The following is a 14,291-nucleotide window of genomic DNA, read 5'->3' as shown; positions in this document are numbered from 1 at the left end:
TTATTTTGACAATCAGCTGTATGAATTTCTAATTGTGTTTTAGAAAATTGTGGAAACATAATTACAGAGGAAATGACGCAAACAGGAAATACTGGTGAATCCTACTCACATCCCCGGGTTTAGTCTTCCAGGAAACGTTTTCGTCCAGACTGGATCAAAAAAAATCTTATTGCGCTATTTTTCAAGCGAATAATCTTAAATGTAAATGAGGTTTTATCCCGTTCAGGTGACTCTGTTTAGCTTAAAATCCTTTATTGACGGCAAATTTGTCGTTTAGTGCGAACTCATGGAGGAAATGCTAACTGGAAGGCAAAACGCGGGGACCAAAAAACCCAAAAGCCCCACGAAACTCAAAACACAGCAACTCACGGGCTGATCCTGGTGTCCTTTCGGTCATAAACAGTCCAACTTTTTGTATATTTACTGAGATAAATTATGTTTTCTAAACCAAACAGGAAGTGTGATCTCTACAGGTGAGCCTGTAGAGGAACGACGTCAGCAGCGCGCGTGTGTGACCTGCAGTGATCCACGTTGTGTGAACCTCCGGGTTTGATGAGCTTCCTGACAGCCCTGAGGAGGATTAGCTCGTGGATGCCCGTCCTGCAGCGATCCTGCACGAGGAGCTGTCAGATAGGGGCACGAGCCACCTGCAGACTGCTGCACGCACCTCATCACGCACATGCAGCCAACACCTGTCCGCGGCAGAGAGGGCCAACAAGCCTGCAGACCAGGGCATTTAGGCTCTCCGCGTTCAGGCTGAAGAGCACAGATGACCTCAGCAGCAGCGACGGGTTTCACGAGGAGGGCGAGGATGAAGATTTCTTGGAGGACAGCGAGGTGGAGGAGCTGTTCCAGCAGCAGATTCCTGCAGGCATCGGAGAGGGACAGCACAGGGTGTTCATCGTCCACCCAGATGTGAAGTGGGGAAGCAGGAAACAGCATCTGACTACAGGTAACAGCACGCACATGCTCAGATGAGCCAGATGGAAAAAGTAGATTTAAATGTATGTTTTTCCTTATTTTCCGACTAATGCAGGTGTCATATTAAACACTGCTAGCCCATGTGCTGTTTAAAGCTTCTGTTTGTGAGGCAGCCAAGAAGAAGAAAGTCTGGCAGGCTGCAGTGAGAGCATTTTAAGGCAATTATCCTGAGCTATGATTGCTCTCCAAGAACAAAGACACACCAGTAGAGATTATCACAAGTTTGCACCGTTACATTTGCAGCTGAGCTGATGATGGCCGAGGCTGAGGGGCTTGTGAACACCTTGGAGAACTGGACTGTGGTGGACAAGATGATCCTCTCCACCAAGACTCCAGAGAAGAAGAGGATATTTGGGAAAGGGAACTTCCAGACTCTCACAGGTATGATCCACTCCGGTGAATCAGAAGGTCTAGACCAAGTGCTGCTTACATGTGAATTACCTGATGTTTCCCTGCAGAGAGAATCAGGCAAACAGCAGGAATCACTGCTGTGTTTGTGAATGTTGAGCGTCTGACTCCTTTGTCTGAGGTGAGCATGTCTGAAAACTCTGGCTGTGTTGGATGAAAGCTTTCTTTTGTTGATTCTTTCTTTCTTTTTCTTACTCGTTTCTGTTTAGAGGGACTTTGAGGAAGTCTGGGGGGTCAAAGTGTTTGACAGATACTCAGTAGTCCTCCACATTTTCCGCTGCAACGCCAGAACCAAAGAAGCCAAGCTTCAGATCTCACTGGCAGAGATCCCTCTGTTAAGGTACCTTACACTGCTACCCGTGGGTGGGTTGTAAAATGTTTCAGTCTGATATGATGATGCCTTCCTATCAGTGTTAAGTCACATTTGGTACGTTAACGGCAGATCACGGCTGAAAAATGAAATGGCAAACTTGGATCAACAGGGCGGAGGATCGAGATACATTGGCGGATCAGGTGATGCAGCATCCACAGTGGAAACGAGTCTACCTGTGTGTATAGAAGTCTCTTTTTGATTGGTTGTTACCAATACTGTGTATAAATCATGGACATAATATCTGGTTCTGAGTCCATAAAGCCCTTACACCGATTACCCACATTGAAATAACTTATTTTATATTGTTTCCAGTTAATTAAAATAACTCTAATCTCTAATAGTATAATAAACTCTAACAACTTTTTAATCATATGCAGCATAGACATTTTACACCTAGTATAAAAGTTTTCAGACAAGGTTTGATATCAGATTTAAGTAGGGATGGGTACCGGTATCTGGTTCTGTCATAAACGGTAGTAACCAGACCGAAAAGCAGCGCACATTTCGGTGCTTTATTTTCCTGAGCTGTCACACACTTTAGATTCTAGCCAATCATTTTACGTTTCCGAGGATAGTAGGCGGGTCCAGGTACGTACGTTCTTTTAGAGCAGAGCTACAGATTAAAAACGCCCAAGGTGAAGCGGTCAAAGTCTGGCTGTACTTCACAGCAAAAGATGCAAACTCAGCAGCTGCAACAAGTGCTTTAAGCTGATACTGTGATACTGTCAAAGGAGGTAACACCTCAAATCTGATGAAACACCTGGCGACGCATAGCGTTTTTTTAAAAGCCGAGAAATGCGCCGTATTTGATAGCTTGCTGCGAGACCTCACACCGAGCACATCTACTGCGGGTGTGGTGCCTGTTATCGACCCGGAGTTAGCAACATCCCCCAAAAACCCGAAGAGGAGAGTCCTGGCCCCTAGCCCTGCCAGTGTAGCAGAAATGATGAGGATGATGATGCAGCAGCAGCCGTTCTTCTCTGCATGAGTAGCTTAATGTTGTTCGTGTGTAATTTACGTTGAGTAGGCTAACCACGTTATTAAATTAATGCATGTAAGGTGAACTAGCAAACACCATCATAGCTACATGTGGCTGTCTTCTTGTTTGATGGCAGATACTCCCTTCACCCTGGACAAAAAGGCTAAAATGACCAAAGAAAAAGTGGAAAACAGTTAAACATGAGAGGTTTTTGGACAAAGTTTGTGTTTTTTCCATTGTTTAAGCTGCTTCCAGCCAAGAGTGATGCCATATACAGTGGGGCAAAAAAGTATTTTTTATAGTATATAGTATATTAGTATATAGTCAGCCACCGATTGTGCAAGTTCCCCCACTTAAAATGATGACAGAGGTCAGTAATTTGCACCAGAGGTACACTTCAACTGTGAGAGACAGAATGTGAAAAAAAAAATCCATGAATTCACATGGTAGGATTTGTAAAGAATTTATTCGTAAATCAGGGTGGAAAATAAGTATTTGGTCAATAACAAAAATACAACTCAGTACTTTGTAACATAACCTTTGTTGGCAATAACAGAGGTCAAACGTTTACTATAGGTCTTTACCAGGTTTGCACACACAGTAGCTGGTATTTTGGCCCATTCCTCCATGCAGATCTTCTCAAGAGCAGTGATGTTTTGGGGCTGTCGCCGAGCAACACGGACTTTCAACTCCCGCCACAGATTTTCTATGGGGTTGAGGTCTGGAGACTGGCTAGGCCACTCCAGGACTTTCAAATGCTTCTTACGGAGCCACTCCTTTGTTGCCCGGGCGGTGTGTTTTGGATCATTGTCATGTTGGAAGACCCAGCCTCGTTTCATCTTCAAAGTTCTCACTGATGGAAGGAGGTTTTGGCTCAAAATCTCACGATACTTGGCCCCATTCATTCTGTCCTTAACACGGATCAGTCGTCCTGTCCCCTTGGCAGAAAAACAGCCCCATAGCATGATGTTTCCACCCCCATGCTTCACAGTAGGTATGGTGTTCTTGGGATGCAACTCAGTATTCTTCTTCCTCCAAACACGACGAGTTGAGTTTATACCAAAAAGTTCTACTTTGGTTTCATCTGACCACATGACATTCTCCCAATCCTCTGCTGTATCATCCATGTGCTCTCTGGCAAACTTCAGACGGGCCTGGACATGCACTGGCTTCAGCAGCGGAACACGTCTGGCACTGCGGGATTTGATTCCCTGCCGTTGTAGTGTGTTACTGATGGTGACCTTTGTTACTTTGGTCCCAGCTCTCTGCAGGTCATTCACCAGGTCCCCCCGTGTGGTTCTGGGATCTTTGCTCACCGTTCTCATGATCATTTTGACCCCACGGGATGAGATCTTGCGTGGAGCCCCAGATCGAGGGAGATTATCAGTGGTCTTGTATGTCTTCCATTTTCTGATGATTGCTCCCACAGTTGATTTTTTCACACCAAGCTGCTTGCCTATTGTAGATTCACTCTTCCCAGTCTGGTGCAGGTCTACAATTCTTTTCCTGGTGTCCTTTGAAAGCTCTTTGGTCTTGGCCATGGCGAAGTTTGGAGTCTGACTGGTTGAGGCTGTGGACAGGTGTCTTTTATACAGATGATGAGGTCAAACAGGTGCCATTCATACAGGTAACGAGTGGGGGACAGAAAAGCTTCTTACAGAAGACATTACAGGTCTGTGAGAGCCAGGGATTTTCCTTGTTTGAGGTGACCAAATACTTATTTTCCACCCTGATTTACGAATAAATTCTTTACAAATCCTACCATGTGAATTCATGGATTTTTTTTCACATTCTGTCTCTCACAGTTGAAGTGTACCTCTGGTGCAAATTACTGACCTCTGTCATCATTTTAAGTGGGGGAACTTGCACAATCGGTGGCTGACTAAATACTTTTTTGCCCCACTGTATGCCCTATAGCTGCAGAACAGGCTAACATTGTTATCTTTTTACAAAGAAACAGCTGAACATGAGAGGTTTTTGGACCAATTTTGTGTTCTCCATTCTTTAAGCACCGTTTAAGCACCGGCACCGTTTCAAAAGTACCGGTTTGGCACCGGTATCGGATAAAACCTAAACGATACCCATCCCTAGTATTAAGAGTATGTGACAGTTTTATGGTTCCACCCAAAACTGCTGCACTACAGGACAGTGCCACAGCAAATGCATTAACACAGTGACTCCTTCACAGCCATGTATAGGTGTCATTTCTCAAAGGGTTGATGGCACAGATTTTATACTCCTGAGGCTGGCTGTGCATCTGCTCCCAGTCTGAGGACCTATCACATGTAAGGTGGTAACCACTACACCGTGGAGCTGCCTTCTACTTCACAAACCATGCCAGGACAATTTTAATAATATGTGATCAGTTTTCTTCAATTTGGATCTGATACAGTTTTATGTTCGTGCCATTATTGAGGCATGCAGCTTATTCCCATAGTTTGCAGTCTTTCTAACGGCCAGCAGGGGGCGTCAGGTCTGGTTTGAGCTTCAGCTTCAAACACAATTGGCTTTACGATCAATCTTATCGACCACTTTGTAACATCATGGCGGCTAAGTCCATCTTTTATATACAGTCTATTTGCAAAATAGGAAGTGAGCATTAGGCGCTCCTGCAGTGGCTGTGATATTTGTATCAGTGATGAGCAGAAAGCTGGACTGCTGGAAAATGATGATATAAAGTCTCTGGTCCTTTCAGGAGAGACGCTGTACGAGATCCAGCAGAGGCTGTTGAAAGAGCGGGAGATAAAGATCCGCTCGGCGCTGGAAAAACTTCGGAAAAAGAGGCACCTCCTGCGATCTCAGCGTAAACACAGGGAGTTCCCCGTCGTCTCAGTGTTGGGATACACCAACTGTGGTGAGACGACCAGTAAAGCAGATTGTTTTCATATAAAGTGTTAAATGTTAAAGCATCCACAACAGCGACACATTTCTTCTGATTTCATCTGTCCAGGAAAAACGACTTTGATCAAAGCTCTGACGGGGGACGCCGGCCTCCAGCCCAGGAACCAGCTTTTTGCGACACTGGACGTTACCGTCCATGCCGGCCAGCTGCCGAGTCACATGACCGTTCTGTACGTGGACACCATCGGCTTCCTGTCCCAGCTGCCCCACCAGCTCATTGATTCATTCTCTGCCACCCTGGAAGATATTAAACATTCGGTACGTAGCAAACCGAGGTTCATCACATACTCGCTGCAGGAGTAAAACTAAGAACTAAAACGAGGTGTGGAAAACATTTTAGCGATCCAACATAAAAATCTAAACTTGGCGTAAACAGTGTTGGGGAGTAACGGAATACATGTACCGCCGTTACGTATTTAAAATACAAAATATGAGTAACTGTATTCCGTTACAGTTACCGTTTTAAAAGGTGGTATTTAGAATACAGTTACTTTGTTGAAATAAATGGATTACACGGCGGTACTTCCCTGTTTCATATTGTGGCGGGTCAGGACTGTTTGGGTTTGTTTGACAGCTACGTTCTGTTGTTCCAGGCAGCGTTACGGTTGCCATGGTTACAGGGTGACACTCTCTCTCTGCGTGTTTCCTGGGTGAGAGAGGCCTTTTTGTTGTTGTTGTGCTAAGCTAACAGGCAGAATGCTACAGGTATAGCTGTAAAGAATGTAGCATCATGGGCAGTGTAGTCCGTGCTGCAGGGAGAATGGACTGCCATACACGTTATGTGTCTGTGAGCGAGGGAGGGAGAAAAAGGAAAAGTACGAGCTGTCATCGAGCAGAAACGGGAGCTGGAAGCATGTAAATATAATAATAACCACTGCAGCCAAGAAGAGAGCCTGACGAGCCCAGCTGTAAGTAAGCTATTAAGACTCGACTGTACGCCGTGTTCGTGTTTTCCTCTGAAACAATAAGTTCTGTTGGAGCAGCCTTTCAACACCTCTCTCTGTCTCTGCTAGCAAAGTTGACCCAGACAACAAAGTAAAGCTAGTTTTCAGCTACGAGCCGACACGAACCCACCGTATTAGCCAGAGGTCCCTTTACTACGGTTCGGAGCCGCGGACCTTCAGTAACAGTAATAAATCACAGCAATAGTACATTCATGTAGTTGTAAACAGCATGATAATATATTAAGTAATCCAAAGTATTCAGAATACGTTACTCTCATTGAGTAATGTAACGGAATACGTTACAGAATACATTTTGGGGCATGTATTCTGTATTCTGTAATGATATATATATACATTTTAAAAGTAACCTTCCCAACACTGGGCGTAAACAATAAAAAATAAAACAGTTCAGGCCGTTGATACAGGAAAGGATGATGCTTTCATTCTGTTCTGTCTCTAACCTCTGAATGTCGCAGCCGACATTAAGCCACGTGTTTCCACTTGTCTGTTGTCCAGTTTTCGAGCGCTTGTGTGACTTTGTTAACTGTTCGTGTCAGTCGAAGCAGCCACACCATCGTAATTCACCCCTGAATAAAAACTGTAGGGGCCAAGCTGACTTTTAACGTCTTCTAACTGCTGTAAAGTTGCACGTTTTAAAACGGGAGACTGTGGTTGTGTTTCTCATCATTTCAGGATCTGCTGATTCATGTTAGAGACATCAGCCATCCAGAGACGGCGAATCAGAAGGTGAACGTGCTGAACGTCCTGAAGAACCTGCAGATGCCCGACAGGCTGATGAACTCCATGATAGAGGTCCACAATAAAACTGATCTCATCACCAAGTGAGGGCAAAAACCAGCTCACGTACCACTGTCATCATCAGATATATACAGTAACTTCCATCATATTTCTGACCTGTTTTGTTATGGTTGTCTCTCAGTTACGAGTCTGCAGAGCACGCTGCTCTGCCGATATCAGCCCTGGAGGGAAGGGGCTTGGAGCAGCTGAAGGAAGCAGTGGGGGAGGAGATCTTAAAGGCTACGGGGAAACAAATTTTAGATCTCAAAGTTAACCTGAGCTCTCCTCAGCTAAGGTGGGATTCTCTGTGTCAGCGTCTCGTTTGGTTCAATGGAGCACGTGTGGTAACGTGTATGCTTTTCCACAGCTGGCTGTACAAAGAGGCCACCGTCCAGGACGTGCAGGTGGATGCAGACGAAGGTTCGGCCGTTGTCAAGGTCATCATCAGCACCGCTGCTCACGGGCGCTACAAGAAGCTGTTTGGAAGCAGATGAGAGGGGAGGAAGTGAAAATGGACTGTACCTCAGTTAAAGAAAAGACTGTTTTTACTGTACAGTTAAAATATACAATGATACAAATCTGTTACAATGTTTTCTTGTAAAAACTCAGATTGCACAAAGATTCAGATGCACGAATAAACCACGAGAGATAAAAGCCAAACTTCAGATGGCTCTAAATGCTCAGTTTCAGAGTTTCTTCTCTCCCCACATACCTGCTGTGAAAACCTTCTGTTTGCGACCGGCAGCCAGTCCGAAGAAAGTTGGCTAAAGGGGGAGGGGCTAAAACAGCTTGTTTTTATGGTAAACTGAGGGTTTCACGAAGCCACTCTAGTCAAGTATAGGAATAAAAAGGTTGTAATAATGGTTGTAAATGGCTTATATTTATATAGCGCCTTACTAGTCCCTAAGGACCCCAAAGCGCTTTACATATCCAGTCATCCACCCATTCACACACACATTCACACACTGGTGATGGCAGCTACATTGTAGCCACAGCCACCCTGGGGCGCACTGACAGAGGCGAGGCTGCCGGACACTGGCGCCACCGGGCCCTCTGACCACCACCAGTAGGCAACGGGTGAAGTGTCTTGCCCAAGGACACAACGACCGAGACTGTTCAAGCCGGGGCTCGAACCGGCAACCTTCCGATTACAAGACTCCCAACTCTTGAGCCACGATCACCCCATAATAATAATAAGTAATAAGCATGAGTTCATGAGTTGATGTTGAGACGGACAGAAGTAACAGTTCTTTCAAGTCTTAGTGGAGACAAAAATTCACATAAACTGCGAGACACCGAGGAACACAGGAAATGAGGTTTGGTGTGGCTAATAATGCTTTTTCATTCGTCTGGAGTTCCTCCGGCAAAGTTTTTGGTTCAGTGCAATCACGGCAGAGCAGAGCGGCAGCGAGCCCACAAAGTCTCCCGCGATGATGTTGAGGCTCCTGGCGTCTGATCCGGGACTCTGTTCCTCAAGCCATGTCCTCAAATGCTCCCAGTTGCTGTGGGTGAGCGTCCGCAGGGATTCCTTCTGGTTCTTGGTGATGTAACATCTGTCAGCTGTCAGGTTCAGGCCGGACACAAAGAAGCCCTCTGAGGAGAGAAAGCTGAGCTTTTAGCCGATGAAGCGCATACAGATCTAATCTCTACGGTCCAAACTCACCTGGACGTCCCAGGTCTTTGTGCCAGTCCAAGTAAGTCATGACTCCATGTGCTCTGCGCTGGTTGGCCCACCAGTAAGGGACGGGAGGCCACAGCTCCTGATGTCTCACTGCAAGCTGGCATTCATAGGAGAGGATGACCTGGTAACCCGACGCCCACAGACTCCGCAAGGTCAGCGCCGATTCCTGTGGAGGACCAGCGGGCCACTCTTACTGCACCAGACATTTTTTGTACCATAAGTCACCTGTGCAGAGAGACGAGCTCACCTTCTGGGGACACAGCTTAGAGCCAAACAGTCTCTTCAGGGACCAAATGAATGATTCGTGGCATTTGTCATCCATTCCTTCAAAATGGCTGCAAGCGAGGATAACGATCTCCTTCGGGTGAGCCTCGAGCCAAGCAGCAACCGACTCGAGTGTTTCCTGTTAAATAGGATACTCACTGTAACTACCAGAAGAGCCGGACTTACACTTTTAAAAGTAAACCGAACCCTTTAAGCTCTTTGTAGAAATCTCCACCTCAAAATAAACTGACGTTCAAAGAACTCCAGCAAAAACGGAGATTTGAATTTTTGCCTGATAAAATCTGTACCAGCCGGTAAATCCTGATATTGTTTAAAAGACTTTCTGTTGCATCTGAAAATAATATAATCCAATAGAAATGAGATCTATTTAGAAATGAGATCTATTTAGGTGCAGCAGGAAACAATTGTGCAGTAGTGATTTGTTTTTTCTAATAACACTAACTGTCAGGTGCTAAACTCACCAGTACGGTCACATGAGTGTATATGACGTGTGTGAAGTACAAGTCGCTGGACGGGTCGTTTGGTTTGTGTGCAACACGAAGGTCAAAGTACCGAATCCCCATTGAAAGCTGCTCTTCGATGGTTTTATCCTGACAGGAAAGAGGTCAACATGATTTCCTGATGGAGGCGTTTCAGTGATATCTCAACGTTTACATCAGACGTCCTGGATTCAAGGACCTCGTCATCAACACCACCTCCCATTTTTGCTGCATTCATTTCAAACAAGTTTTCGACTGATTTTCGTTTACTCTACATGCTTCCATCCAGCTCACCTGTTTCTGTACTTTATCTAACACTCATTTTCTACATCATAACCAGTTTAAACTATTTATCATTTGCATTTAGATACAAATGATATATTTTTATCTAGATGTCCGGCGCCGTGCCTGACAGTTGGCACGATGACCAAATATGACGCTGATCCAGAAATCTTGTGGTTTGTTCAGATGCAGCTTTGTCATATTTTTATAAGAGAGAAGGTTTCTCCTCCCAAACAGCCTTTTTCTCATTTGTTATCCTGAACTTTAACGATTAACATGCTAACTGAGGCCTGTTGAGTGTGAGATGCAGCTCTTGGGCTTTCTGTAGTTTCTCTGAACGTTGCAGAGTTTGACGCTGACGGAAATTTGAAGGGATGTCCAGCTGTTGGCAGCTGTTTTGCATGTTTTTAATGTGGGAATAATCTGTCAACACACACCTGCATGTTCCAGACCAGGAAACTGTCAGAACTTCTGCTTTTACAGAGACACTCACGCATGCTGATGCTCAGTTAATAAAGTTCATTTGATTCGCTCGCACCTGGCAGGCCTTTTATTTCCTACAGCAGCAGTAACTGTGCTGCACTTTTTCTTTTTTCTTGATTAGTTCAGCTGATTTTTTTAGACCTTGGCTGCTGATCCCTGGTCTGTAAATACATTTACAAAGCACATGGACTAGTTAAGGACATTTTTGGCATATAAACAGCATTTTGTACTACAATCAATATTTGTACAGCAACACTGGATCACATGACATATGTGAAAGCTCAAATCTGTGGAGTGTTTAAATGTATTTCTTCTCATGTTTGCTTTCTATCATCAACTTACAGTCTTTCTGTCTGCAGCCAACAACTTTTTTAAATATGTACATTAAGAAGACCAAAGAACCTGTTCAAACTTTGGACCGTGTCGTCTCAGCACCCACAGCACTGACTTCTCAGTTGTCCTCACACCTTTGCCAACATAGTGACAGCGCAGTGGTTGTATTTTCAGTGCCTACCTGTGTGGTGGCCCATCTAAAAATGGCCGGCCTTGTGAAGCAGCTAAAAACTCCATCCAGGAGCCGGAAACAGTCCGACTCCGCCCTGACCAACGGGGAGTTTATGTCCAGGCAGTAACTCATGGCATCGTGGCTTCCTACAGGAACACATTCAAGTTTTAAAAGTAAAGAAACTGGTTTGTGGCGCAAGTTGCTTCAAAAAAATTCTTACTTGCTTGTTTATCTGATAAATGTTGACTTTGTTGTTTACTGTGTCCGTGTGTGATCGTGACTGTTTTGTGTAACTGTAACAATCCCAGTCTGAATTGTTGTCCAGTGGTAAAAGAAGATCATTTACTTCAGTGAAAGTAACAATACCAGAGTGTAAAATATGTATGTAAATGTTGTATTTGTGAGTGAAAACATAAAAATAATATCAGAGAAATGTAATTAAATTAAAACAAAAAACAATGTTCCCAGTGAGAGGAGCCCCAAAGGTCAGGGTGACCAGGTCGAACTTCACACACCGAGTCATGTTTTGTAAAACTAAAAGAATAACAAACAACACATGCAAAAAAAACCACGATAAGTTTGTAAAGGCTCAGCTTCACATGAAAATGATTTTTCAAACAGGGTTTGAAGATGTCGATGGTGAGGTGGTGGTTGGTGAGGTCAACTGTCCCAGAGTTCAGTGTCGCTACAACAAAGGCCCGATGTCCTCTATACCTTAATCTGTTTCTCAGTAAAGGCCAGAAGCATCCAGCCAGCTGACAACAATGATCTTTTGGGAGTGTGCATAGTTTAAAAACCAGAAAGGTGAGGCAGGGCTAACCCATCCAGTGACTTAAAAACCAACAATGAAATCTATGACGCGCTGGGAGCCAGTGTGAAGGAGCCAAAAACAAATATGTCTGTGAATATGCAGAGTTTTAAACCACAAAGATAACACGTTTCTTACACTGCATATAAATAATAAAAATATACAGTAGTTGTGAAATAAGTTTAGTGGAAGGAAAAGTCTAGTATTGAAGTACACATGTAAAGTAGAATAAATAGTACTAAGATAAAGTATTACCAGGTATTACTTCAGTAAACGTATTTAGTTATTTTCCATTGGTGGATGGATATTGTATTATATTGTAACACTGATGCTTTTGATATTTTTGTGTTTAAAGCGCCTTAAAACTTCAGGTGACTGTCAACATATTTAAACACAGAAATACGACAATTACATGACTATTGGCTGCGCTGCGCGTCTATACATTCACGAGGAATCCTAAAAGAGTCAAATGTGCGGCTGTACCTGGGATGGCCAGGTGTGTGAGAGGAAAGTCCCACAGCTCTTCAGGTAAGGCTGACATCCAGTCCCGGCAGTTCGCATCCATGTCGCTCACCGAGTTATTGATCCGAGTGATCGATGCGCTTTTAGTGCGCTGTGCGCTGATCTTTAAACTAAGCTACTACATGAGACAGAGGAGGAGGGACTCAGGAAAACCTTTAATTTCCTGGTTTCCACTGACAGCTCAGTCATATGTAGATAATTTAGGGACATTTGGGAAAGTCTCCGAAAACTTTCGTAGCAGCGGGTTTCTTTGAAGTCACCACGAGTTCCCCAAACAGGAAGTTTTGAGCGACACGTCATTTTTATATTTGTTGGTCAATGTTTATAAATCACTTTAGTTTTTTTTTAACACCTAGACTCCCAAGAGCCGCCCCACTATTACTTACGGCAGTTCAGCCGGTGGCACAGCAGAGGGCGCTCGGGAGGTAAACTCAATGGCGCTAAACAGCGAAAATTATAATTGTTTTTCTTGCTTTAAGACACCTTACACACATACAATAACAGTAGTCGACGAAAAGGTAAATAACACAAGACTCGTATCCTTTAGTTTTCCTACACGGAAGCAGATTCTGGCCATTAAAACGTTAATCTTCTTCTAATGCATGCTGATTGGTCCATTTAGGGGATTTACGGCAGGCCAGGACTCCCTTGGCGGGATCCGCTTAAAACGGGTTGAAACTAGACGTTAAAATCGCAGTTACAACACCAGAGAAACACCCATGCACGTATACAAACAAACTGAACCACACTGAAGGTGACTGCTATCGGAAACTGCTGCTCGAAATTCTCAGCGACTTCATGCCTGAAATGAAAATGGCGGGTGCCGTACAGTGGCCTGTGGTGCTGTGACGTCCCAAATACCAAAACTGTGCTCGAGACCGGGAAATAAATAATAATTATTAAATTAATAAATGAATGAATAAATAAGTAATGGCGCTAACAGGCTTCACAGGATCCACCAAATTTGCATTAAAACTCTCGTACAGCACGAAATTTGCATTAAAACTCGCGTACAGCACGAAATTTGCATTATTAGGCCCTATTATTATTAGTGTTGCTGTGGGAGTTCTTAAAAAAAGACAGAGAAATACATGATTAAAAACACAAATCTGGACAAATATATTTAAAATGAAATCTGGGAGCTCTGTGGTTCTGCACACAGTTTTGTTTGCAAAGCTCACAATGAAACCACTTTATGAATAATCATAATCTTATGAACCCTTACTAGCAATACTGTGGCTTTGGGTGATGCATGGGTTTAACTGCTAAGTGTCCAGATGTTCTTGCCAGCCTTTATGTTTCCCTCCATATATGCACAATACCTGTTAATTTGAACTTTGATGAGCCGGCATTTTTTTTTAAATCCATGACTGTAGAGCAGGGAGGTGTAATTGGAAGGTAGGTGGTTCAAACCCTGGCTGCTCTGGTCAAAGTATCCTACCCCCCTCCAAAAAAGCACAGACACAGTCCATTTACTATTACATAATCTCTTCAGCCTGTGTCCTGAGTCTGCAGCAGGGTGCGGTGTGCCCCAAACACCTCACTAGCAGGCGTGCACGGGGCAATCTAGCTGCTTCTTTTGATATGGATTAGTCCCAGCTCTACTTTGAGTCAGCATCCTGATCAAACCCTCAGCTGCCCATAAAAATCATGCACAAATAAACCCCATGTTTCCAAAAAACGAAATAAAACAAAAATCATGAACTCGTGATTTGATGGGTGGGTGTATCGGGTACCGCATTGGAATGGTTTAAATCCTATTTGTCAAATCGATCTTTCTCTGTGGCTTCCTCTAAGTTCAGATCCTCTGTCAGCTCTCTTGCCTATGGGGTGCCTCAGGGCTTTGTCTTGGGACCAGTATT

The 14,291-nt window shown here is 44.1% G+C and overlaps 2 protein-coding genes across 4 annotated transcripts; one reads left to right on the top strand and one right to left on the bottom strand.

The window, feature by feature from the left end:
• Nucleotides 1-77: 77 nt before the first annotated feature.
• Nucleotides 78-8,451, top strand: gtpbp6 (GTP binding protein 6). 2 transcript variants are annotated; one of them, XM_085132262.1, is made up of 10 exons: nt 98-952; nt 1,225-1,362; nt 1,440-1,510; nt 1,599-1,729; nt 1,832-1,902; nt 5,437-5,595; nt 5,692-5,900; nt 7,280-7,428; nt 7,527-7,679; nt 7,752-8,451. In XM_085132262.1, exons 1-10 carry the CDS (start codon nt 553-555, stop codon nt 7,876-7,878), a joined length of 1,608 nt encoding a protein of 535 aa, XP_084988388.1. In that variant the 5' UTR covers nt 98-552; the 3' UTR covers nt 7,879-8,451. The 2 variants fall into 2 exon arrangements, with proteins under 2 accessions (XP_084988387.1, XP_084988388.1); XM_085132261.1 differs by having other exon boundaries at nt 78-952; nt 7,527-8,451.
• On the bottom strand, nt 7,912-13,290 carry plcxd1.2 (phospholipase C, X domain containing 1, tandem duplicate 2). 2 transcript variants are annotated; one of them, XM_085132270.1, is made up of 6 exons: nt 12,391-13,285; nt 11,109-11,245; nt 9,812-9,940; nt 9,313-9,468; nt 9,048-9,231; nt 7,912-8,977 (listed from the first exon to the last, which is right to left on the bottom strand). In XM_085132270.1, exons 1-6 carry the CDS (start codon nt 12,470-12,472, stop codon nt 8,712-8,714), a joined length of 954 nt encoding a protein of 317 aa, XP_084988396.1. In that variant the 5' UTR covers nt 12,473-13,285; the 3' UTR covers nt 7,912-8,711. The 2 variants fall into 2 exon arrangements, with proteins under 2 accessions (XP_084988396.1, XP_084988397.1); XM_085132271.1 differs by lacking the exon at nt 9,812-9,940 and having other exon boundaries at nt 12,391-13,290.
• Between the last annotated feature and the right edge of the window lie 1,001 nt (nt 13,291-14,291).

This window comes from Neolamprologus multifasciatus, chromosome 15 (assembly GCF_963576455.1).
Source record: "Neolamprologus multifasciatus chromosome 15, fNeoMul1.2, whole genome shotgun sequence".
Taxonomy (NCBI): Eukaryota; Metazoa; Chordata; class Actinopteri; order Cichliformes; family Cichlidae; genus Neolamprologus; species Neolamprologus multifasciatus.
The sequence above is the reverse complement of the archived record's forward strand: the minus strand, read 5'-3'. Positions and strand labels throughout refer to the sequence as shown.

Excerpts from the sequence above, each read along its gene's own strand:
- gtpbp6 (XM_085132261.1), top strand. The coding sequence starts at position 553 with ATGAGCTTCCTGACAGCCCTGAGGAGGATTAGCTCGTGGATGCCCGTC. Across the intron at positions 1,363-1,439 it reads GAACTTCCAGACTCTCACAG|AGAGAATCAGGCAAACAGCA; the intron begins GTATGATCCACT and ends GTTTCCCTGCAG. Across the intron at positions 5,596-5,691 it reads GTTGGGATACACCAACTGTG|GAAAAACGACTTTGATCAAA; the intron begins GTGAGACGACCA and ends TCATCTGTCCAG.
- plcxd1.2 (XM_085132270.1), bottom strand. The coding sequence starts at position 12,472 with ATGGATGCGAACTGCCGGGACTGGATGTCAGCCTTACCTGAAGAGCTG. Across the intron at positions 9,941-11,108 it reads TTAGATGGGCCACCACACAG|GATAAAACCATCGAAGAGCA; the intron begins GTAGGCACTGAA and ends CTTTCCTGTCAG. Across the intron at positions 9,469-9,811 it reads ACACTCATGTGACCGTACTG|GAAACACTCGAGTCGGTTGC; the intron begins GTGAGTTTAGCA and ends CCTATTTAACAG.